We start from the raw sequence: 25,968 nt of genomic DNA, 5'->3' as shown, positions 1-25,968 counted from the left end.
CGTCCAGCCTGATGTCTCACTGGTTTTTAATTATAGGAGATTGGATGGAAGGAAAAGAAAGATGAGAGGACACAGTGGGTACGGATGGGAGAACTGAAAGGAACACTGTTTCAGTTTTAAACAAATTAGCAAACCTTTCCGCTTTCCACTCACCAAAAGGGAGCTACAGAAAACCGCCCTTTCCACAACAGAGTTCTACTCAGTCATGTTTTGTAGATGCTATGCATGTGTGTAGATGGGGGAAATAAAAAACCAAAAACAACAGCCATTATCTTTTCATGCTAAATTTTTATTTCAGTGTTATGCAACTGCATAAGTATAAATATTTGTTCAATATACAACAATTATGACATCCATAGGGAATTCCTTAGAGAAAATAAGACTGCAAACACTTTATTGCACAGATCCTAACAAACTTTAAGCTGGTAAATCTACAGCTGGGAGTACTAGCGAGGAGCACATCTTACAATCACAGGAGACTGACCAAACAGAACACGAGAATCTCCACCATCCGACGGGAGAGGTTCACAGCAACAAACAGGCATTACACGGACGCGATCTCAGGGACTCTGCAGCCATCCACAACGCAAAAACATATCTGGCAAAAATGATGATACACTATACAAACTATACATTTCAAAATATCATTTGTAAACAAGCAGCTAGTTGTGCTTTAAAGAAAACTGGACAGTTAAAAAGCAAAGGCTGTAAACCATACACTGCCTCCCCGACAGACCTGCCTAGATGTCTGGGTGCAGAAGGGCTGGGTTATGACATCCGCCGAATGCAGGGATGAGTGACAAATGTTGAGGCCATTGCTGAAACCCATTCAAGTTCTTTCAAAATATTTGTTTCTTCTACAATTCACAACATAGTGACGGGGAATGGCTAAAACCGCATGGGAAAAAAATTAGGGGCAGGGAAGAGAGTTTTTCCACCACTGTCAACTCATTTTACAGTGAAGGACAACCAAGCAATTGGTTAAGTTATGCCTTTGTGTTTGGAGTGGAGTTTACAGCCTCACTAAATGATTTATAATCCACAGGGATGTGAGATGATGCTGTGCTTAGGTGAACAACTTTATAGCCTGAAGATACTAACACATCCCTGCGGGGGAGGGGGATTGGGTGCTGGACTAGTATTTACTGGAGATTTTTTTCTCTCACAAAACAAAACAAAAATGCTGCTACGGATCCCAAGCATCTTATAAACACTGATCTGTGTGTATTTTCCCTTAGCGCCTTAGTACTTATGTCAGCAAGTGCCGTCTTACGATACAAAACAAGCCACCAGGAAAACTGCAACAAAAAGCACAAAGACCCCCTCAGCACTAAAATGACTGGACAAACCCTACAGATTCCATGGTATACAAAAGTTAAATAAGGCTTAGCAAAAGTAAAAAGGACAGTCACATTCAAACACCAAATAGCTCCAGCAAGTCTTTTTGTTACAAAAATGCTGCTCTTTATTAATACAGTATATATTTATTTGCATACAAATAAAGAGACCATGTTATGAAATATATGGAGCTACTTGATGCACCAGAAATGAATGTGAAACCCAGGAACTTGCTAAAAACAGCAAGCTTCATCTACAACATAAGGCCCCAGCTATGTATTAAAATGTATCTGATGTCCTGATTATTCCTTAAAATATATGCTATGATGCCAAAATCCATACCCCCTCCACTTTTCCTTAAAAAAGCAAAGTGAAAACCTCTTCCAATGCCTAGTGCTTATTCATCAACCTAAATACGAGCAGATTTGTGTGCGGCCAGTTATTTTCTTTTTTGTTCAACAGCAGGGCAGGCGCAGAACTACTACAAAACGTGTGCTTCTTGGACTAGCGACTCATAGCATAAAGGCCTGAGTTTATTTAAGAGCATGAGAAGGAGGGAAAGCAGAACAGAAATAAAAGTCAACGAGTGTTTATAGCCCTCGCTCTACCTGTGGTGAAGAGCTGACACACATACCCACAGACAAGGACAAATGGCCTTTGAGACAGTGGGCCCAGGATCAAAATGGCCATCAGTGAAATGACAATGGCTAGCTCCATCTGTTGTGGCCATTCCTGATGGAGGAGCATTCCAGATGCAGTGATTCGAGTCATTCTTGCTTTACATCTGGAAATATAGGTAGCCAGATACAGTGCTATCAAAATTTCTGTTTAAAAATACACATACAAACTCACAATCTAGTGTATTTCAGGCTTTCTTTCACCATCAACTCTACTCAGAATGTTTTAACTTAGAAAAAAATGTAGCCTTGCAAGAGTCTTTTCAACCACAGACCAAAACACGTGGGTGGATGTGTATATACATGAATATGGGTGCATCTATATTTTAGCAAACGCCCAGTTTTAGCCATTTCGCTTCATGACTGCATCGTGATCAATGGTAGAGCAAAAATCCTACTAAAAAAAACCCAAAAGTTGTAGTAAACGACGCCATCAGCAGCAAGGTGTCGACTCTACACCCCAAACCAAACACATTGCTGGATATTTACAGAGAAAATCTTTTCCCTCAACAACCCTCAGCCTCAACCAGAAAGAAACTTTTTGTTTGTTTTTTGTTTTATTTTGTACAAACACTATCTGGTAACAGTTTACCGGTTCCAATTTGGGAAGGCATTTGGAAGAAGGTCCCCTCTTTCCTGTCTCTCGTCTCCTCGCTTCTTCAGTGAGGCTCCAGGCTCTACAGATAGCAGGGGCGGGTGCTGTCCCACGATGCTGGTTTCCAAGGTAGTCAAGACGCAGTTACACACGCAGGCTGGGTTTCCCCAGTACCGCCCAGGCCTGCCCCATCACAAGGCCTTTTTGTGGGGGCTGCCGCGCAAACTCTCTTTCCCCCGCCTCTGTCGCAGCCCGGTGTCCTTCTCAGAAGGAAGAACGATGGGGCGCTCAGTGCTTGGAGCCGGGGACGGCTTGGCCGCCTCTCTGCTCACATTCTGGTTCCTGGTCTGAGCTGGCTGGGTGGGGGCTGGCTCTTTCCCTTTGGTTTCTCCCACGGCGGCGGTTACTGAGAGGGCCCTGTCCCGGTGGCCGGTGCCCACCACCGGGCCAGGGTTGGGGTGCTGGGACTCCAGAGTGACGGCTGAGCTGCGGAAGGATGGCAAGGAGTCGCTCTTGGTCATTTGGGTTCTGCCAACCCCGCCAGGCAGGGGTTTCCGCTGGTCCCTGCTGCTGGAGGCTGGGGGTTCTGCTGCAGGCCCGCCGGCCTTGGCAGAGGAGGTGTCGCTGGAGGTGGCAGAAGTCTCTGGAACTGCTGGTCTGGCCTCGGGAAAGCCACAGGAGTAGCTCAGAGACTTCTCTGGGAGGGTGGCACAGTGCAGAGAGCTCTGCACCGTGGCTGAGGGTGACCGCTTCATGCCGCTGGGCTTGCTCACCTCGGTCAGTGGCTTCTGGGGACTGAGCCCTTTGCCCTTGGCCTCCGGCCAGCCCTTCCCAGCGGCTGCTGCCAGCTTTTCCGCGTCCTCGGGCCAGGCCTCGCTGTACCCCGAGGACAAGCCGGCCCCCGGCTTCTCACCATCTGCAGGGGTGTAAAGTGCTTCAGTGCATTTCTTGCCTTCAGATTTGCCGGCATCGGCGCTGGTGGCCAGCGGACTCAGGCTCCTGTCTGTCTGTTTGCACAGAGGGGGACAGTCTTTCACAGTGGATGGTATGGGGGCCTTTGGAGACGGGTTTTGCCTTTCCCTGATGGTGGGAAGTTTCTGGTCCACTGACTCACTGGCCCAGAGGAGCCCTCGCTCTGGTGGATGTCCGAGCATCTCCAGTGCCTCTGGGGGACACCCAGCGCTGGTGGGTCTCAGCTTTGTGTCTAGAGGACCCCCTTCTGTGGGCAGGGGGACTGAGCGCCCACTGGCTCCCTGGCCAATCACTTCACGGGCTGTGTTCTGGGGACCTGGGAGGACAGGGAACTTCTCTGACACACCCTTACCACTCCCCACCCCTGCTCTGCTGAGGGTCTGAGCACCAGGCTCTTTGCTCACTGCAGCCTCAGCACTTGGCTTCTGGGAGGAGACAGGCCAGTCTGGGAACTTGGACTTTGGAGGGCCCAGGTCGGGGTCAGCCCTGGGCTTGTGGCTGCTGCTGTCCCTGTGCACAGCAGCGGGCCTGAGAGCGTCCTGGAAGCTGGAGTCTGTGGTACAGGGCTTGCTCCCCAGCAGAGAGGTGGCAGGGTGGCTGGGCAGAATGCAGTGCTGACAAGCCAGGCCAGGGAGCTCTTTGGTAGGGGGTGGGGGCTGACAGCTACTGGCGAGGTGCTTTTGTGGGGGCTGTTCTTTCCTTTCTGGTTCCCTGGGACCCGGCTGAGAACTACTGGTGAGGTGCTTTTGTGGGGGCTGTTCTTTCCTTTCTGGTTCCCTGGGACCCGGCTGAGAACTACTGGTGAGGTGCTTTTGTGGGGGCTGTTCTTTCCTTTCTGGTTCCCTGGGACCTGGCTGAGAACTACTGGTGAGGTGCTTTTGCAGAGGCTGTTCTTTCCTTTCTGGTTCCCTGGGACCCGGCTGAGAACTACTGGTGAGGTGCTTTTGTGGGGGCTGTTCTTTCCTTTCTGGTTCCCTGGGACCCGGCTGAGAACTACTGGTGAGGTGCTTTTGCAGAGGCTGTTCTTTCCTTTCTGGTTCCCTGGGACCCAGCTGACAGCTACTGGTGACATGCTTTTGTGGAGCTTGTTCTTTCCTTTCCAGTTCCTTGGGACCCGGCTGAGAACTACTGGTGAGGTGCTTTTGCAGAGGCTGTTCTTTCCTTTCTGGTTCCCTGGGACCCAGCTGACAGCTACTGGTGACATGCTTTTGTGGAGCTTGTTCTTTCCTTTCCAGTTCCTTGGGACCCGGCTGAGAACTACTGGTGAGGTGCTTTTGCAGAGGCTGTTCTTTTGTTTCTGATTCCTTGGGACCCAGCTGAGAGCTACTGGTGAGGTGCTTCTGCAAACACTGTTCTTTCCTTTCCAGTTCCTTGGGACCCAGCTGAGAGTTACTGGTGAGGTGCTTTTGTGGGGGCTGTTCTTTCCTTTCTAGTCCCTTGGGCCCCAGCTGAGAACTATTGGTGAGGTGCTTCTGCAGAGGCTGTTCTTTCCTTTCCAGTTCCTTGGGACCCAGCTGACAGCTACTGGTGATGTGCTTTTGTGGGGGCTGTTCTTTCCTTTCTGGTTCCTTGGGACCCGGCTGAGAACTACTGGTGATGTGCTTTTGTGGGGGCTGTTCTTTCCTTTCTGGTTCCTTGGGACCCGGCTGAGAACTATTGGTGAGGTGCTTTTGCAGGGGCTGTTCTTTCCTTTCTGGTTCCTTGGGACTGTCTTTCTGTACAGATTGGAAACCAGAAGGCCTTTCACTCTTCTCACTTTCTGGCCTGGGCAGCTCCAGAGACCACCTGGTAGAAGCAGGTTCCATCTTGGATTCCAGACCATTCTCTGCGCCCAGCTCTCTCTTACAAGGAGCCCCCGCAGAGCACAAAGAGGAGTCCTCTCTGGCCAGCAACCTCACCTCCTCTCGGCCATCTCTGGGGTTTGCTCTCCTGCAAGGCCCACATGCTTTCTCCAAGGCCTGGGTCTGAGTGGAGACATCTGGGCAGGTCCTCCCCACCACAGGGAGAGTTTGGGAGCTGTCGCTGGGTTTAGCAGCTTCTGGAGGACACAGCTCCTTGGAGGGGTCTCTGCGGATGTCGGGCCTCACAGCTGACCGCTCGCTCCTGACTATGGAAGGGCCCCTTTCGGACAACTCTCTCCCACCTGGCTTCTCCCTGGGGGGAACACTTTCAGGTGAGAGTGGGCTGCGGGATCTAGATATGTTGGCACCTTGGAGGTTCTGCCCTGGGAAGGGAAGGAGCTTAACGTCGGGGCTGCGGTCTTGGTGTTGGCTGGGGTGGCCCTCTCCCCGCTGGGGATGGTTCTCTATGATGGTCGCTGGGGGTCGGGCTGCCTGGGAGACCTTCTTGTCCAGCTTCAGCTCTGGGTCAGGCGGGGCAGCCACCGGTGAACTCTGCAGACCCCGGCTGGACGGTGGGAACCGGGGCTCAAGCAGGTAGGATTTGTTCACCTTGAAGCCGGCAGGGGAGGACTCTCTCTGACCTGCAGTGTCAGCCTTCCTCCCTGTGCTGTTGGGGAGAGCCAGGGGCACGGGGGACCCTGCATCACTGCCTGGGCTGGGGCTCTGGGCAGGCTCTGGGGAAGGCAGCTCTGTCTTGGAGGCCTGCGGTCCCGACAGGAGAGCGATGTCCAAGGTGCCTTCAATGGGTTTCAGGCACGACACAGACCTCCCTTCCAGCTTATACTCAGAGGGGCTTTTCCGGACAGGCGACTCCGGGGCAGCCAAGCCTGACTTCTCTGCTCCACTGTCCACCCGGCCAGAAAGGGCCTTGAGAGGGACAAAGGAGACGGCGCTGAGCTGAGCAGCGTGGGTGCTGCTGATGAATGGTGTACGGCCCTCGGAGGCTGGCGGGGCCTCCTGCTGCCCTCCCACGGGCCGGCCCAGGCTCCCGGGCAGGCACTCCTGGGCACCAGCCGTCACCTTGGGCTTGAGCACAGAGCAGAGGCTCTCGTCTTTGTCTTCGAGGGACATCTTTTTTCGGAGGTAATCGATATTTGCCAACTTGCCGTCTAACTTCTCACACCGCAGACCCTCCTTGGCCTGGGGGGCCTTCTCCGTGGTGTCCCCCTTCCCGGAGGTGGGCCTGTGGGTGGCGTGACAGAGGCCGTCTTGGAGGGTGCTGTGAGTCGAGGCTCGTTTGAGGTCACAGGTGCCCTGGCCATGGTCCCCAGCTGCCGTTGCCCCCTCAGAAGTGACACCCTCGCTGGCCCGCACATTGGCTTGCTTGTGGAGAGCATCTTTCAGAAGGCTGCACAGGGGCTGGGCCTCCTGCACAGCTGCTTTGCTTTCAAAATGATTTGACCTCTCTGAAGTTTTCGGATAGATTTTCTTGTCTCTCTCTTCGAGCCTAAAAGCACAGAGGTTTTCCAAGTCACTGCTGAGTCCGTGTGGCTTCAGGCGCGATTCCTGTTTTTCTGGGAGCCCGTCAGGTTTCTTCACCACCACCTTGGCCTTCAGCTTCTCTCGGTCCAGCTCGTCCACAGACTCCTGGCGGCCCAGCTTCCGGGACACGGGGCGTTTCAGGCAGCCTTGTTCCACGGGCCTGGCCCGGCTGAGGGCAGGCGCGTCGCACACATTCTCCTCCAGGCTCTGCAAGGTCACCTCCCGCTGTTGCTGCTCCCGGGGCACCTCCTCCTGGGTGACCTCCAGGCTGTGCTTGCGGGAGCACAGGTGCTTCTTGTCGCCTCCATAGGAGGGCGAGAGCTTCTCCTCTGACTGCACGCGCTTGAGCAGTGGGGACCGAGGGGGTTCCGCACTCTTGGGCCTCACGACGTGCCTGACGATGGTGGGTGGGGAGTGCATTTTGCTGGGAAAGGCTTGAGCCATCTTGGAATTGCCAAGTGAGTGCCCCAGCAGAGGGGATGGGGACCGCTGTGGGGAGGTGGGCTGTGGGGTGGGAGAGGGTGTCCGGGCCAGCGGAGACAGGGGGATGCTGCCGGCTGACTTCCGCCTTCCTGACCGGTAGCGCTGCCCGCTGAGTTTGGGGGCCAGACCATGGAGTGTGCTGGGCCGGATGTGTCCTGACCCCGCTGGGGAGTTGGGAGCACTGGAGCTTGGGGAGCTGCTCTGGGAGGAGTTAGTACCTGTGGGTGGGAAACAGGACACTGTGAGCAAGAGCCACCTTCCCCTTTCTTTCCAGGCTTTCCGACCTGAGCTGTTTTAGATAAGGGCAGAGAACTGTCTCAGCATCTCAGTCTAGTGAATAAATACTTTCCAGATAAGCCTCCCCAAAGGTTAAACCAGTACTTCCTGTCTTTTCTAAGGGACCGAACAGCTATATCTTCTGACCTTCCTGTCAATCCTGTTCTCTGTAAATTACGTTCCCACCTTCTCTCTTTAAGCTGGAATAAGCTTGTCTTCCAGGATCTCAGCTGGTGGCCCCTCAACTCTTGCTAGGAGAGGAGGTTCACTCACCAGATGGGAAGTCGGGGGTGGAACGGTAGCTGGGTGTAGGGGATCGGGGAGACAAGCTGTGAGTGGGGGACCCTGGGAGGCTCTCTCCTGATGACAGGGATCGGTTCAAGCAGGAGAAACTTCGGCTGGTGTGAAGTAAAGGAGAAGGCTGCTTGGCTAGTTTTTTGAAAAGGGATCTCCTCCTAGAGTGAAAACAGGATAAAACTGATCAGATTCTACATTCAGAACCACTCCCGCCTCCCCAAAACACCAGTGTGCTGACTCAGTATACCCAGAGACAGCAACATGATGGCAGGTCCTCTTAAAGAGAAGGGTTCCACTTTTATATTAAAACTTTTCTGTGACTTAAAGAGGAAGGGGCTTTGAGGATACACAATGGAAACCCTCTTAATTTCAAGCACTTTAAGAAAAGTTGTGAAAATACGAAAATATATCTGGTGACTCAGAATCTGCCTGCAATGCAGAAGACCCAGGTTCGATCCCTGGGTCGGGAAGATCCCGAGCAGAAAATGGCAACCCACTCCAGTCTTCTTGTCTGGAAAATTTCAGGCAGAGAGGAGCCTTGCAGGGTACAGTCCATGGGGTTGCAAAGAGCTGGACAGGACTGAGCAACTAAGAATAAATGCATATTCATTTATGTGTATGTCAGGTTTTAGAGGATACTGATTTTTTCCTGAAAGCTTCCAATTATAGCTCCAATCACAATGACACAATTAAAGAGACAGTACAAAGTAAATCCCTGGAAGAAAAATTGTCATTTGGAATATCGTATTCTTTAATGGTGATCTTCTGGGTAGAGGCTTTCATCTCTGAGGGGCTGTTTGCTGTGCTTATTCCATCGTGAACTCCTGAATATTCCTATGGACAATGGAGGCTGTACATTTACACAGAAAAACTGAGGGAGGAGAACTGAAGCTTATCATATCAGCAGGGAAGCAGACACCATGCTTCAGCAGAGAGCAAATGTGTGGTGAGTGCAAACAAGCACATCTTAAAGTTAAAAGCACAGCTTCAGGTGGCTTTGAAAAGCAGGTGGCAGTATAGGGTTCCTTCACCTCCAGGGGCTGAGTCACACACTTTCCACTCTACTATCCCTTGAAGCAGTGTGTTTTATATGACCCAACACACACTCAAAATATAAAGCTCACATTTAAAAAAAAAAAAAGGATATCAATGTATGTGTGTGTGTGCATGTGTACTTTTAATCACAGTAATAAATGTACTTGGGTCAAAAAGTCAAATAGCTTTATAAGCTTATAATGAAAAACAGCTCTGTTCTGCCTTTTTCCCACTCCCCAGTGAAACTCTTTCTACTCTTTTAGCTGTCTGCAAATTGCTACGTAATGTACTTATGCTCTTTTTTCAGTTTTTCAATCCTAGAAATTATCTGTTGATTTCCTACCACAGAAGATGAAAATTTAGCCCTTATAACAACCTATCCCCCCTCTAAACAAACACATTTCCTCCCAGTTGAACTAAATTTTTTGGTTAGGAAAAAAAGGTTGATACTTTCTTTATTTTACACAATAAATACTGTTTATAGTTTGGCCATGAAAAGCATAATTCTATTTTCCTTTCTTATACAAATTTGTCTTTCTTGGAGTTAACAATCATTGCTTTTTTCGTTTGCATATTTTTCTTTTCTAGCATTGAAATCCTTATACTGTGATCCAACACACCAAATTCAAGTGGGCAGAGTCAAGATGCTGTCGCATCGTGCAGGGAGCACATCTAGACAATTGTCTGGAAGAAACATCCCCACCAGACACACACACACGCACACACACAGACACACCCCTCACCAGTGTCTGCACAGGGCACTAAATGAAAGTGCCTTTCATAGTGCAAACGTGTAACAGACTTTCAGGCAGTAAAACAGAGTCTTTTTATTTCTAGGCTTATTTGGATGCTTTGAAGATCTGGTTATCTTAGAATATCTGGCATTCAAAAATAGCAACTATATGTTTTTGGATTATTTATTATTACTCTTGTTTAGTTGCTAAGTCATATCCAACTCTTTCCTGACTCCATGGACTATAGCCCACCAGGCTCCTCTGTCCATGGGATTCTCCAGGCAGCCCAACTGGAGTGGGGTGTCATGCCCTCCTCCAGGGGATCTTCCCAACCCAGGGATCAAACCTTCATCTCCTGCATTGCAGGTAGATTCTTTACCACTGAGCTACCACAGCTTCCCTGGTGTTTTTAGATGGACAGTATTAAATATAGATTTAATGCTAAAAGCTACCTGAAGTTTTAGTTCCTCAAATCCAACTGAACTGAAGTCTGGAAACTTAAGAAAAAGCAGAGATTTTCATGGTTCTCACACATGAGAAAAAGTAATCTAAATTCTACAGTGTAACTACAAAGATCTTTTCATTATGAAACATAATGCTGTTGTGAATGAATATAAACTCTTGTGTATAAATACATGTGAACCATAGGGCAACATTTCTTACAGAGAAATAGATCTTCCTCACATGCAAGCATTTAAATTACGTGAGGAGTAATTTTTGTTCAGTGTGGGAACACACCAAACCCACGAAGAGGACAGCTCTAACTCACCTTTCCAGACTTTCCTTCTTCTTAGATTTCTTGCTCCGCCTCACCATCCGGCTCTTATAGCTGTTTTTCCTGGCTGGTCCCGTTTTGATTGATGTGTTTTCAAACGGGGTGGTCGTGATTGATACCTTATTTCCACTCTATCAAAAAAATGAGGTGGTATTAAAGGGAAATGCTGTGATGAAACAAGGCCAGAAAAGATATAGGCGATCCAAAGACAAACATCCAAAAGGACGGACATGACCACGTGTCAATGACCCTTCAGGTAGTGAAGTCCTGATAAACTCGGGGGGAAGAAAAACGTGAGGCTTCCTTACGGTGGTGGGATGTGTTGGTGTGCTCAGTTGCATCCAACTCCTCGCGAAAATCCCCATGGAATTTTCCAGGCAAGAATACTGGAGTGGTTTGTAATTTCCTACTCCAGGGGATCTTCCTGACCCAGGGATTGAACCTGTATCTTCTGTGTTTCCTGCATTGGTAGGTGGATTATTTACCACTGAGCCAACTGGGAAGCCCAGCAGAGGTGAGTTTAAATCTGGGTCTGTGACCTGAGCAGCTCTTTTCCTCTGGACCATCTTACAGCAGAGTCACACCTGTCTCCTAGGGCTTATCTGAGGATCAAGGGGAAAGAGTGTGTAAAGCTGTTAGCACCCAGAGTGACAGGGCTCTATTAATAACAGTTACACTCATGCATATGTATTAAGCGTAAACATGACCAGAGACGCTATGCTCTTGATTTATTTTTCTTCTCTCTCCTTTTTGTGTTTTCCCTTTGACCTAGAAATCATAAAGCAGCACAAATGAATGAGACTTTTATCTTTAATTATTTTTAGTTTCCTTTTCTACCACCAGAAAACCTGCCAGCCCAGCAGAGCTGGAAAGTTTATGACAGCAGGTGTAAAACAGCCTCTGCTTTGTCAGGTCAGGAGTGGTAAGGTCATTCCTGGGGGTTCTGTGCCCCTCGACCTGAACCTGGGACTGGGGCTTGCTGGACAGGCCCTAGGGATGGATTTGAGAGCAGTCAGGGTCCAGGGCGAGGGGGTGCCCCAGACAGGTGGGCAGAATCCTTCCCCTTCACTTCAGTCTCAGTGATCTCTTCCTGAATTTCTTAATAACCAAGGGATAATCATATCCTTTCAAAGTCATAGATGGTCCTGATTACCTTAAAAAGACAAGAAGTATACACAGAAGAGCTTTTAAAAGGCCTATGCCTGGAAGATGCCTAGCAACTCAGATCCAAGTGATGTAAGAGATGGGGAGTTGAGTATGGTTCGGCAGGGGACTGACAAAACAGACTGTTTAAATATCAACATCCATGCCTCCACCCAACTTGGAAAGCAATACATGCCATTATTAGAAGAAAACAATAATGTATATATATTTAAAAAAATCATTGAGAATGCTACCACTCAGCTAATGCTGGTAATACTTCTGTATATTTCGTGCTGGTCTTCTATCAGGCATGTAAAAATTTTGCATATATATACATATATATAGAGAGAGACATAATTTATAAGTAATTTTAATCTAAATCTAATAGATTTTTTTTCACTTCACATTTCATAACTTTGAAAAACTTGAACTTTAACACTGAATATTCCTTCATATAATTTTTACTGGCTATTTAAAAATGTTTCATGAGATAGGTAAATCACAATTTAACTATTTCCTTATAGCTCTTGTTCTCTATTTTCCAATTCTTGTAAAAGTTGAAATAAGTATCTTTATCTATAAATTAGTGTCCTACCTCTGAGATTTTCCTTAGATTATCTAACTAGACTCAATACACTGATTGGAGGGTCTAGCTGAACTTCTTAAAGACTGCTGGTACACACTAATGCGCTAATTTCCAGAAAGCTCATGCCAATTTAAACTCTTCCTAGCAGCACGAGTACCCATGTTAGCACACGCCTGTCAGAAATGAATACTAATATTAAATAAATTACCAATTTTATAGGAAAAAGTTACATCAAGTTTTAATCTTTGTTCTTTGGGTATTAACAAAACTGGATTTCGTCTCTTTTCATTGTTTTTATTTCTTTAGATAATGATTTGTTCACGTCTTACATCCAAAATTGTATCTAAAAATCAATAATCAACTGAAAATTAATGATTTTTGAGTTCTTTATATATTTAAGAACACAACCTTTTAGAACTAACACCCAAAAAAGATGTCCTTTTCATTATAGGAGACTGGAATGCAAAAGTAGGAAGTCAAGAAACACCTGGAGTAATAGGCAAATTTGGCCTTGGAGCATGGAATGAAGCAGGGCAAAGGCTAATAGAGTTTTGCCAAGAGAACGCACTGGTCATAGCAAACACCCTCTTCCAACAACACAAGAGAAGACTCTACACATGGACATCACTAGATGGTCGACACCAAAATCAGATAGATTATATTCTTTGCAGCCAAAGATGGAGAAGCTCTAAACAGTTAGCGAAAACAAGACCAGGAGCTGACTGTGGCTCAGATCATGAACTCCTTATTGCCAAATTCAGACTGAAATTGAAGAAAGTAGGGAAAACCATTAGACCATTCAGATATGACCTAAATCAAATCCCTTATGATTATACAGTGGAAGTGAGAAATAGATTTAAGGGACTAGATCTGATAGATAGAGTGCCTGATGAACTCTGGACGGAGGTTTGTGACATTGTACAGGAGACAGGGACCAAGACCATCCCTATGGAAAAGAAATGCAAAAAAGCAAAATGGCTGTCTGAGGAGGCCTTACAAATAGCTGTGAAAAGAAGAGAAGTGCAAAGCAAAGGAGAAAAGGAAAGATATAAGCATCTGAATGCAGAGTTCCAAAGAATAGCAAGGAGAGATAAGAAAGGCTTCCTCAGCGATCAATGCAAAGTAATAGAGGAAAACAACAACAGGAAAAACAAGAGATCTCTTCAAGAAAATTAGAGCTACCAAGGGAACATTTCATGCAAAGATGGGCTTGATAAAGGACAGAAATGGTGTGGACCTAACAGAAGAAGAAGATATTAAGAAGAGGTGGCAAGAATACACAGAAGAACTGTACAAAAAAGATCTTCACGACCAAGATAATCACGATGGCGTGATCACTCATCTAGAGCCAGACATCTAGGAATGTGAAGTCAAGTGGGCCTTAGAAAGCATCACTACGAACAAAGCTAGTGGAGGGGATGGAATTCCAGTTGAGCTATTTCTAATCCTGAAAGATGATGCTGTGAAAGTGCTGCACTCAATACGCCAGCAAATTTGGAAAACTCAGCAGTGGCCACAGGACTGGAAAAGGTCAGTCTTCATTCCAATCCCAAAGAAAGGCAATGCCAAAGAATGCTCAAACTACCACACAATTGCACTCATCTCACACGCTAGTAAAGTCATGCTCAAAATTCTCCAAGTCAGGCTTCAGCAATATGTGAACCATGAACTTCCAGATGTTCAAGCAAGTTTTAGAAAAGGCAGAGGCACCAGAGATCAAATTGCCAACATCCGCTGGATCGTGGAAAAATCAAGAGAGTTCCAGAAAAACATCTATTTCTGCTTCATTGACTATGCCAAAGCCTTTGACTGTGTGGATCACAATAAACTGTGGAACATTCTGAAAGAGATGGGAATACCAGACTACCTGACCTGCCTCTTGAGAAACCTGTATGCAGGTCAGGAAGCAACAGTTAGAACTGGACATGGAACAACAGACTGGTTCCAAATAGGAAAAGGAGTACATCAAGGTTGTATATTGTCACCCTGCTTATTTAACTTCTATGCAGAGTACATCATGAGGAACGCTGGGCTGGAAGAAGCCCAAGCTGAAATCAAGATTGCTGGGAGAAATATCAATAACCTCAGATATGCAGATGACACCACCCTTATGGCAGAAAGTGAAGAGGAACTCAAAAGCCTCTTGATGAAAGGGAAAGAGGAGAGTGAAAGGGTTGGCTTGAAGCTCAACATTCAGAAAACAAAGATCATGGCATCTGGTCCCATCACTTCATGGGAAATAGATGGCGAAACAGTGGAAACAGTGTCAGACTTTATTTTTTTGGGGCTCCAAAATCACTGCAGATGCTGAGTGCAGCCATGAAATTAAAAGACGCTTATTCCTTTGAAGGAAAGTTATGACCAACCTAGATAGTATATTAAAAAGCAGAGACATTACTTTGCCAACCAAGGTCCGTCTAGTCAAGGCTATGGTTTTCCCATGGTCATGTATGGATGTGAGAGTTGGACTGTGAAGAAAGCTGATCGCCGAAGAATTGATGCTTTTGAACTGTGGTGTTGGAGAAGACTCTTGAGAGTCCCTTGGACTGCAAGGAGATCCAACCAGTCCATTCTAAAGGAGATCAATCCTGGGTTTTCATTGGAAGGACTGATGCTAAAGCTGAAACTCCAATACTTTGGCCACCTCATGCGAAGAGCTGACTCACTGGAAAAGAGTCTGATGCTGGGAGGGATTGGGGGTGGGAGGAGAAGGGAAAGACAGAGAATGAGATGGCTGGATGGCATCACCGACTCGATGGACTTGAGTTTGAGTGAACTCCGGGAGTTGGTGATGGACAGGGAGGCCTGGCCTGCTGTTATTCATGGGGTTGCAAAGAGTCGGTCACGACTGAGCGACTGAACTGAACTGAATCCCATAATTAGTGCCATAACTGAGAAAAAAAAATATTTTAGGGAAATGGGATTTGAATTTGAACAAGGGAAAAAAAGTTTTTCGTTCTGAAAAAATAAATTACTTGTCTTATATTTATGTGCAGATGCCAAAATTTTCCAAGTAAACCTTTATCTGGTAGTAGAGAGTGGCATTCAGTTTATTCTTTAAACTGAAAACTCCACTTTTAAGTATGAAAGGGCTACCCAAATTTGTTTGGAAAGGGGTTTGTTCTTTACAGTCTGACTGAGGCCAGCCTAAAGTTTTGGTTTTTCCTATATGCCTTAGGCGGAGGAAAGGGGCAATAAGCATGACGGGAGTTCATCCGTTCCTGGGATTCTTTCCATCCTTTACTGTATTACATCAGAGAGGACACAGAGCCACAGTGATACTGGGGCTGCTGGAGCCCGTGAGGCGTCTAAGCATGAACCACTGCTATCCCCCCTAAGACAATTCAACTTTAAAAATAGAAAAATATCATAAACATTGTATGAGATAAATATTATAAAATGCTTAACATTTTGCATTACAAAAGTTATGGCTAGAGTTTGTTGAATCAGAGCGTATCATTAAGCTTTGAACAAATGTCCCTTTCCACAAGTAGTACTGACATATATAGACTGCTGCTGCTACTGCTTCTGCCAGGTCGCTTCAGTCGTGTCCAACTCTCTATGACCCCACAGACGGCAGCCCACCAGGCTCCCCCGTCCCTGGGATTCTCCAGGCAAGAACACTGGAGTGGGTTGCCACTTCCTTCTCCAATGCAGGAAAGTGAAAAGTGAAAGAAAGTGAAGTCGCTCAGTCGTCTGACCCTTAGCGATCCCACGGACTGCAGCCTACCAGGCTCCTCCATCCAAAGGCAAAAGTACTGGAGTGGGGTGCCACTTCCTTCTCAGATATATAGACTACCATGTGTAAAATACTTAGGGGGAAGTTGCTAAAGAACACAGGAAGCCCAGCCTGGCACTCTGTGATGACCTGAAGGGGTTGTGTGGGGAGGAGCGGAGGGAGGCTCAGGAGGAAAAGAACACATATATAATTATTCACATTGTTGTACGGCAGACCAATACAAGACTGTGAAGCAATTTTCCACCAATTAAAATATAAACAAAATTTTTTAAAATTTAAAGAAAAAACTCAAAAAAAACAAACCTAGTTTTGTGTTTGTTTCTACACAGGGCTGTTTCAGCGGACAGTTCAGTTGACTTATGGAAATACACAAAGAGATAACTTCCCTAAGACGAAATACAGACAGAAAAAAAATGCACAGTGCAAACATTTGGTTGACAAAGTTAATGACAAAACTGGTAAGTAAATGACTGAAAAATAATTTTCTGGGGAACAGGTGAGAATTGTGAAGCCTGCCACCTGGTGGATACAGCAGCGATAGCAAGGGCTGCCAGAACTGGCAATTTCTGTTACTGGGTCCTTTGACCTCAACAAACTCTTTTGAAGAAGGCACAATCGCTTATTAGAGAGATTCTGTGGCGCTATTTCAAAAAATAACCACAATAAAATGGGGCCAGAAGACTATCAAATGTTCTATTAAGTATTACTTTAAACTGCTTGTGTGATTAGTGCATGGTGGGGAGCAAATTATTTTAAGCTGGCTGAACTGAATACAAAAGCAGAAGTCAGGCTCCCCAGCCTCTTCTCTCAATCTGACCCCACATCAGTTTATCATTTGGCCTTGGGTATCTCCCTGAGCTACACTGCTTTCACATTTCTTCCTCTGCAAAATACCCACGGGGAATGCATTCTTCCCATACCTGTGTCCTTGCCCCATTCATACGCTCCACGATCCAGCCCTAGTCACCTTTCACACTGCATCCCAGATGCCGTGAACTCAGGCTCCAGCCACACTGGTTTACTCATGCACCTCAAGTACTTTGAGCTTCCTGTTTTTGTGGTTTAAAGCATCATTTTATTGTGCCTCTTACACTAACATCCACCCACCCTTCACAGCCCTGCACAGGAAACCCCCAACTCTCTGCCTGTCCTCCGTGGTAGAAAGTTCTGGCTCCTTCAGCGCTTGGGCCCTATTTTCAGACTGTTCCTTTGGCTTGACACCCTGCTCATAGCCTAGCACTGCCACCGTTTCTCCTGCGAGCACTGGCCTTTAAGTTTCTGGCAGTCACACCTCATGTCCGGAGCACGGTGGTATGCTAGCTGAAAACTCAGGCTCTAGAGCCGCACGGCCGGTATGCAAAGCCTCGTCTGCTCTTTTCTAGCACAGAACCTTGGCTGCTTTGCTAGCTTCTGCTTGCTTTAATGTCTTCATCTGTAGCATGGGGACATCTCTATGTATAGCACCTGTGTGCAGGCTGTGAGGATGACCTGACTTTATTCATGTAAAGTGCTCTTGACCACCTGCTCTTCATGCGCCATCTGCTATGTGACCCTTCGGCACCTTACACAACTCTGCACATTCTGGGGACCCAGTTAATATGTAAAACTGGTAACAAAGATGCTCTTTTAGCCCCCTTTTTAGTATCCAGAGGTTCCCAGAGTTTAGGGAAAGGAAATACTAAGGCAGTGGCTGGTGTTATTTCAGCTTCTCTTATGACTGGGCATTTAAACTAATGCTGTCCTAAGAAAGCAACCTGGCTGAATAGGGGGTTTCCTGCATTTGAGAGGCTCCACTAGGCAGGTAATCATGTGAGCAGGGGGTACTACTGGGTTCACGTGGCCTCCACATTCCACCATAGTGGGGAGCGAGAGATTTCGGTGCTGTGGGAAAGTTCTTTTAGCAAGCTACTTGTAGTCTGGATGGAGGTGATTAACTCTCTGTGGCGGGAGAGGTTTGAGGCAACACTGAGGAAGCGCATTTTCAGGGATTCACAGAGCCGATGGGGAACTGAACCGAGTAACTATGGCCTTGCTTCTTTGTGCACTTAAGTTAGTACTTTCACAGCAGGCTCACTTTGAAGCTGTGAGGGTAAGTGAGACCAAAAGTGAAGCCATGACACAGGGCATATGCTTAATATGTTCACAACCCAAAAGATAAATAAGTATCACACACAGTGTTAGTCGCTTAGTTGTGTCTCTCTGTGATCCCATGGACTGGAGCTTGCCAGGCTCCTCTGTCCATGGAATTCTCCAGGCAAGAATACTGGGGTGGGTTGCCCCTCCCTTCTCCAGGGGATCTTTGCCACCCAGGGATTGAACTGGGGTCTCCTGCACTGTAGGCTGGATTCTTTACCATCTGAGCCATCAGGGCAGCCCAGGATCGCACATGGATTTCTAAATATATATATAGCCCTATGTGATGGCTCTTCTACCTTTTTCTAAGGATGCCATGAGATTTTGTGAAGTAGTTTGCAAGTATAAAGCATCAGGTAAACAGCATGTGAGAATACGAAAATATAGCTACTACCCTAATGGTCTGCCACTGATGGCACAAGGGAGTGTAGGACTGGTACTAGTCACTTGATCCTTTGTCCAAGAATCAATATTCACATTTAGGAGTTGGATGCATGACAACACAGTTCCTTGGAAAGATAATTAAATCCCCTGTATCCACTCTGTTTCCTTACATGGGTTGCTCTTTTGAGAGCTTCCTTTGTGAGCCAGAGGCAGGATCCTCTGCTTAGATGTGAGACAGCACGCCACGGCCCAGGAGGATGCCAAAGCTCTCCGTTACAGCATGTTCGTGGCATTTCAGGGACATAGGTCAACCAGATCCAGGAATGCAGGCACTCCGCAACCAGATGAGGACAAATGTTATAAATGGAATTGACTGACTCTTCAGAGACCTTGCCAGAGACGTTCAGGAGAAACGTACATTCGAATTTCACAGAAGTAGCAAGAGACGTTTTAAAATCCAGAATCATACGAAAATGTTTTACAAAATAAATTATGAAAGAGATCAAATACGTCTCAGCAAAATAAACAGAAGACATATTTCCTAAAGATATGTATATTTCAGCTTATTAGTTCTTCTGATTTTATGAGCAAACGCAAGAAATAATATAAAGATATACTGTGCCATGACCCAAGATGCATGTTGCGTAATGTTGCTGCAAAGAACGGAAGCTGCTGCTGCTGCTGCTGCTGCTAAGTCACTTCAGTCGTGTCCGACTCTGTGTGACCCCATAGACGGAAGCCCACCAGGCTCCCCCTTCCCTGGGATTCTCCAGGCAAGAACACTGGAGTGGGTTGCCATTTCCTTCTCCAATGTATGAAAGTGGAAAGTGAAAAGTGAAAGTGAAGTCGCTCAGTCGTGTCCAACCCTTAGCGACTCCACAGACTGCAGCCCACCAGGTTCCTCCATCCATGGGATTGTCTAGGCAAGAGTACTGGAGTGGCTTGCCATTGCCTTCTCCGAGAGAACGGAAGAGGTCAAACCTATTACCATTTAAAATCCATCTGACCATCTTTGAACTGCTGATGCCAAAACTTGGAAAACTTCTAGTCAGGTGAGTTGACAACGAAAAGAAACTCACATATAAAACATAGCTTTATTATCTAAACAAAAGGGAGGTCCTAGGAAAGCTCAAGGAGCAGTTGAGAGAGAGAAGTACCTCTCTGCCTACCTTTGTAGCCCCTACACCACTGGAAAGACAAACAGGCTACAGTAGATAAAGCCTGGGCCCTGACTCACAAAGGGTAGATGTGAGCCAGCAATGGGGTATCCCTGGACCACTGGACCGGGTACTATGAGAGAAGAGGCTGGTCAGACTCATGAATCTTTGCTCTCTTCTTGAATTTTGTCTTGGGAAGTCTGAGGTCATTTCAGGGTACTTTCACAGCCAAGGACGCTCAGAGTCCACAATCCTGCTCTGCCTCCCATTTTGGGGGCACTTACTAGGAGACAGTTGTTCCCTGGCAGTTGGACAAGTAATATTATCAGAAACAGATGGTGAATGAAAAGAAAAAAACTCAAGTCTTACCCATGTAGGTGCCAGAAATGCTACCTGTTTTGAAATGGCAACCCACTCCAGGATTCTTGCCTGAAAAACCCCAAGGATGGAGGAGCCTGGCGGGCTATAGTCTGAAGGGTTGCAAAGAGTCGGACACAACTGAGCAGATAAGCACACATGCACTACTCAGTACGCATACTGCAAAGTGTAGAGAGACTCCAGCCATCTCGAGGTTTTACTCCCAAACTGAACAGCATGTACATGAAGACATAACACAAGTAGCTGTATGGTGCTTGGCTCCTCCCATGGTGACTTTTGAACATTAAGCGAGGGATAACCCTACTATTCACCTCAATTCTACAAACATTTTCTGAGTACCCAGATGCAAACCAGGCACTGTGTAAACGCTGGGATGGCGTGGGGAGCTTTAATAGTAGCTTCATGTCTCTCCTGCAGGGCTGTCAGTAGATCTGCCATGTTTTCAGCACGGCCATGGCTGGCTTCCCATACTGCCTATGGCTCTGCAGTGTCCTCTCAATATTTATCCTGTTCCTCCAGTGAGCAATACTATGCATTTGTGAGAAAGTTGACTAGAGTTAAGGGAACCACCCGCAGGTATGGAGGATAGCAAAGACAGTCACCTAGTCCCATGGGGCCTGAAGTCAAGACCAAAATTTCATTAATGCTGTGGACTGATCAATGGCAATAACTTCCCTACAGTCTGCTACTTCACAACGGACCTTTGAATGTACATACTATTACTACTCTCAGAACGTGGGCCAGACCCTGAATCTTTTGAAGAATACACTTGTGTTGGCTGGGGGATGACAAAAAGAAGGATAAAAGTCATTTATCAAAGGCTTACTTACTTATCAAAGGCTTTGTACACCCACCTACTTGCACTAATTCCAAATTCCCAAGTTTCTTTCAAGTTTCAGTTCAGTGTCACTTCTCGGTGACGACTCTCCCGATTCACAGAATATTCTCTGCAAAAGTATGGCATTCTTCCCCCCTGCTATGGCCCTGGCTAATCAAGCAGAACGTCATCCGCCTGCATGCATCTCCTATATCTCTCCCAGTCCTCAAGGTAAGAACTGTACCTTAATTTCCAATGTCTACCGTGTCGAGACATGTCACCACTGTCTACCATGGTACCTGCCTAGCAAGCACTCTAGAAACGATCTGAATGGATGTTGTTTAAATGACACACATGCGTTTATGTTTTGTTTCTCAATAGGCTGCAGGCTATCTGAGGCGATGGCTCACGCCTCTCTGATATCCCTTAGTAATCCCTCCCTGTGTTCACACACTGAGAAGTTATCTATACATCTGCTGGCATGTAAAATAACCCTACATACAATTGACTATTTTTTTTAAATCACAGAATTTTCTTCCTTGAAAAAAAAAATGAGACTTGGATTCATCCTTGTTTTAACCAGATCCATATCTGGAGCTATAACTTGATATTCTTTAGTTAGCAGTGGCAAAGCAAACAGCCCAACAGAAATGAGAGAATGAGTGCAGACCATCTCTCTTCACCACACTCATGCTCTTTATGATCTTCCTACTCCACTGGCTTGAATCAGCTTAATTCTAAGTACAGACTGATCTACATTCAGATCTTCTTCCATTACCACCTATTTATATCATTTATAGTTTATAGTATATAGTCACATCTCTAGCTTCCAAAGAAACTCTCAAATCAACCTTCAAATCTGACCGCACAGTTTAATACCACTGTCTTCTGCCATAACAGAATAAAATGTACTGAGAGTTGCTAAAGAAAATCGCACTGAGGATAGATGATTTCCAAACAGGTTTGACTATGCGTGATGCATAAAACAAAGAGAACTCTATTTGTAATTTAGGGTAAGAAGCGAAATTAAATTAGGACGTGACCGTGCAGATACATGAAAGTGGATTTCATGATATAAAACCAAACAATTCATGCTGTTCTTGGCTTTACCTTAAACAGGCCACTGAACACTTTCTCAACACAGAGACTCAGTGTGTATGGACAGCCCATATAGAAGAACACGAGAGTGAACACTAAAGTTCTTGAGCAAAGAACTTTTGGTGCTAGTTCTTTCTGGCTGCCGGCTTCATCTAGACGGCCCTGACATAAAAAAGACAGTACCTTTAGCAGGAGCTCTATAACTTCTGTGTGGACAAGTCCATGCACCGGTTCTCCATTGATGTGCGTGATCAGATCCCCAGCCTTCAGTCCTGCCTGGCAAGCTGGACTTCCTTCTTCTACATTCTAAAATTCAAGAGGAGAAGACATATTAGTAAGCAAACAAATGACAACCCTGACACCTACTGTTCTCTTGCAGCACAATATTCTTGAGTCCATCAACAAATGATCCTGTGATTCTAAGAGGAAACCAGTAAAATATGGTTCAGTATTTTTGTTCTGCCATCCTCCGAAAATAGGGTAATTTTTATGGCTCCTTAAGCAATATTTCAGGTGACCTGAGAAAGTATTTTAGAAAAAGAGAAGGCCAGGTGGAAAAAACTAAGAAAAGAAGGACAAAAATGGATTATTTTGTACTATTTCTACAAGCTTGGTATAAAGAGTGGATAATCAGATTTGAAGACTAACAAAATTATTGAAAAGTATTAACTTTTGCTAAATTCAGTCCTACCACAAAGATAAAGGGCAAGTGTATGAAGCAGGTCCCAAATGCCAGCTTAACAGGAAACATATTTGCTGTTAACTATGCCTCAGCTGATGTATTCATTTTCTAGTTTGCTGGGAATGAAAACTGGCCAGAAAGAGAGTCTTACCCAAACGATATGATGCACTGTGTAAATGTCGCTGTCTCCCACGTACACCCGGATGGCTCGAATGGTGAAACCATAGTTCTTCCCTAAACTGTGGATCACAATGGGCTGGTGTGGACTGGCAGAAGCTCCTGAAGAATCTCGGCTGGGAGAGGAATCCCTTGACGAAGAAGGGTCCGAGGACAGGGAATGGGGAGACATTGGACTTCCCAGTGGAGAAACAGCAAACATATCTGCAACAAAAAGGCCAGTCATCAAAGCTTTACCAACTGAGCCACCAGGGAAGCCTTACTGAGCGAGTACTGACTAAATAATCTGAATCAGGAAAACACTGTAATGTTAACTTTCCTACAAAAGAATCATTCCTTATGACTACGATTAGAACTGATTCTCTTCATATATTACTTGCAGTTCTAGCAAGGTTTCTGAGAGGATAATGCAGGTGGATAGAGAAATTTTAAGAAAATCTCACTTCATATTCTTCAACACCAATTCTCTCCTGTTTTCCTTGTTTTATGAACACACTTTTTATTTATAGTTCTTCTGTTTCATCTATGTGAATCTAAATAAATCCTAACTGGTCATATGAAATTGTGCATGCACACCTTTGTGTTGTGTATCAAAAAGAATAATCTACAAAAAGATGCTGTGGTTTAAATGGGAGCTCAGCAAGGGCCAGGCTATAAAAGGCCAGTACCAGTGAAGACTCCCAGGGTGCAGTGAGTAACACCACGGCCACAGCAAGCTGAAAGGATCCAGACTATCTTCTGCTGTAATTCTTGGGATGTGTGTGTGTTCAGTCGTGTCCGACTGTTTCCGACCCCATGAACTGCAGTCTGCCAGGCTCCTCTGTCCACAGGATTATCCAGGCAAGAATCTTACATCTGTCCAAAGGAGAACAATTAGCTACATGTGTCACTGTCCAGGCTCTTTCACTCTGACTTCATGTGGCATCCTGACACTTTTTTCCTGGCTACCTCTGTCTCATCCAAAGGCCAGGTGAACAGATCCAGGCTGATGCGCATGAAACTTCAAAACATGCAAGGGCAGACACACAGACCCAAACTGCTAAGAAAGCCATGCCCCTGACTCTTTTCCTCAGTACATCTTTCCTTATCTCCCCAAACAATAACTGACCCATGATCACCAAGATGTGGGCTATCTCACCAGCTTTCAAAGTAGACTGGACCACATTCCACTTACCGACCACACTGGAGCCATTGCCTTTTGGTTGTGAATAGTCATTAGACTAGGGTGTTTGTTTTAAGGTGCTATAAGAACATCTCCCAGAAAACAGAACATGCTACAGTGAGCACTACCCCTTCAATGAACATTTCTTTCTGCACAAATATGAATTTCAAAAATGTAAACAATCCCTTTTATACATGTTCTATATTCTTCCAACTGCAAGCCATCTGCAATATAATTTGACTGCCACTTCCATTCTCTTACTGTCTGTCATCTGAGCGATAAGTCACAACCACCAGGGTGCATATTTTCATCTCAGCCAGTGAAATTACACCAGACTCTGTGATCAGCAGAGGCAAAACTAGGTTGTCGAAAAATACTGCAATTCAACAAAATCATAATTAAGCCCAGTTTCTTAAATATAAGGCAGAAAATGACTGTGCTACCAGTAGGAGGAAGCATAACCCAACAGACAAGGCTGGCAAAACTTGTAATTTCAGTGCTGTCTGTGATATACTCTGCATCCCCAGAAATGAAAAACGTACGTTCTCTGTATTGATTTCCTCATTAATTAGAGGAGAAAAACTATACTTAGCTTTCTGACACAGATGCTGTAAACAGCTCTGTAAAGGATATAAATGATGCATGATCTAGGGAAGAAAAATTATTCAGAAGAGGGAAATTTATCACTTAACTTGGGGAGGGGAGAAAGGAAAAAGAAAGAAAACAAAAGAAATAAGCCTTTGTGGGAAGGGAGCCTGCCTCATCTCCTGCTGCCCAAAGAAGTGCAAAGGAGTAAGTCACGTTTGTCTTCTGGGAGCCCTGGAGGCCCTCCAGGGAGTCACTCAGAAGGGCTGTGCCAGGGCACCACCCGTTACTGGTTCAAGCAGTCTTGCATCTCAGCCAGCATGCCACATTGGGGGCGGGGGGGGGCACATGCACAAGTCACACAATTTCATGCGAATCGATGTCTCTCTACCTCCTGGGATCATGAGGGACAGAGCACTGGCAGAAAGGGACTTTGTGACTTTCCCCGAGATTTTCTTTTTCTCTGTGCTTTCTAATCGCTGCCGAGCCATGTGAGAAGCGGGTTCACTGGAGGGCTTTGAGGCATTATCTGTACTGTCCACACACTCGCTTCGTCCATTTATCTGATCCAAGTGCTCTGAAAAACTGCCAACTGAACAAAGAAGAAGGGAGAAACATTTCAGGAAAATTTGGGATAGGAGAAACGGGGAGGGGGGAAGAGAGAGAGGGAAGGACGAACACTGGGAAACAGAGGCCTGTGTGGTGCATGAGTCCACGCAGTGTCAGGCAAACGCGGAAATCACGCTACTGGTTCGAGAAAGGTGAGTCAGAGGAGGGAGAATGAAAGAACTGTCCATGCAGATTTCATTCTCCTTGTACACAGCCCCACTAATTCTTAGTCGACTCCATTTAACTAGAAGAACAATTGCATTTTAGAATCAATTACAACTCTAATAGAGACAATTCTTCCTCCTGACCCCACTGTGAAAGGCCATGAACCAAACATCACCTTACGAACCCCATGACTGCCCACAGCATACTGTGATCATGCTATGATACTACTGATCAGCATGAGCAAGGCAGTTGATACTGGTTTTTGCTAAGTGGACATCATTTAGTCACTTCATAGAGACTTATGCCCTTGTCATCTCCTACCATCTCTCCAAGACACACCTCACGCTAGGCTCAGGATGTAACTTACATAAAAGCGCCTAAAGTGTCACCTTTGACCTCCCACACCTCCTTTCCCTCTAAGCTCCTTGTAAATTTCACAAGCCAAGGCCAAGAGTTTCTTTCGCCACAGGCTGCATTACCCAATGGCTCGCTCTGTCTTCTTGGCTTTAGTCCTGACACAGCCATACGCTGACCTCTCCTGAAATTCTTGGACCAGTGAGAAGATCTGTCCCCTCTAAGTCAGCCACA

At 46.0% G+C, this 25,968-nt stretch overlaps 1 protein-coding gene across 16 annotated transcripts in view; it reads right to left on the bottom strand.

The window, feature by feature from the left end:
* Positions 1–268: 268 nt before the first annotated feature.
* MAST4 (microtubule associated serine/threonine kinase family member 4) overlaps positions 269–25,968 on the bottom strand; it is a 642,435-nt gene continuing 616,735 nt past the window's right edge. For 13 of the 16 annotated variants that reach the window (XM_055421937.2, XM_055421938.2, XM_055421939.2 and 10 more), the window contains 6 exons: positions 24,998–25,198; positions 22,834–23,063; positions 22,184–22,306; positions 10,560–10,696; positions 7,998–8,179; positions 269–7,666 (listed from right to left, as the gene is read on the bottom strand). In XM_055421937.2, the coding sequence (XP_055277912.2) occupies positions 2,802–7,666; positions 7,998–8,179; positions 10,560–10,696; positions 22,184–22,306; positions 22,834–23,063; positions 24,998–25,198 (5,738 nt within the window). In that variant the 3' untranslated portion in view covers positions 269–2,801. The remainder of the gene's footprint in view (positions 7,667–7,997; positions 8,180–10,559; positions 10,697–22,183; positions 22,307–22,833; positions 23,064–24,997; positions 25,199–25,968) is intronic. The other 3 variants (XM_055421941.2, XM_055421943.2, XM_055421953.2) reach the window with 1 other exon arrangement.

Source organism: Moschus berezovskii, chromosome 18, assembly GCF_049115385.1.
Source record: "Moschus berezovskii isolate FMDL1 chromosome 18, NW_MosBer_1.0, whole genome shotgun sequence".
Taxonomy (NCBI): Eukaryota; Metazoa; Chordata; class Mammalia; order Artiodactyla; family Moschidae; genus Moschus; species Moschus berezovskii.
Note: the sequence above shows the minus strand (reverse complement) of the source record. Positions and strands in the feature narration are given on the sequence as shown.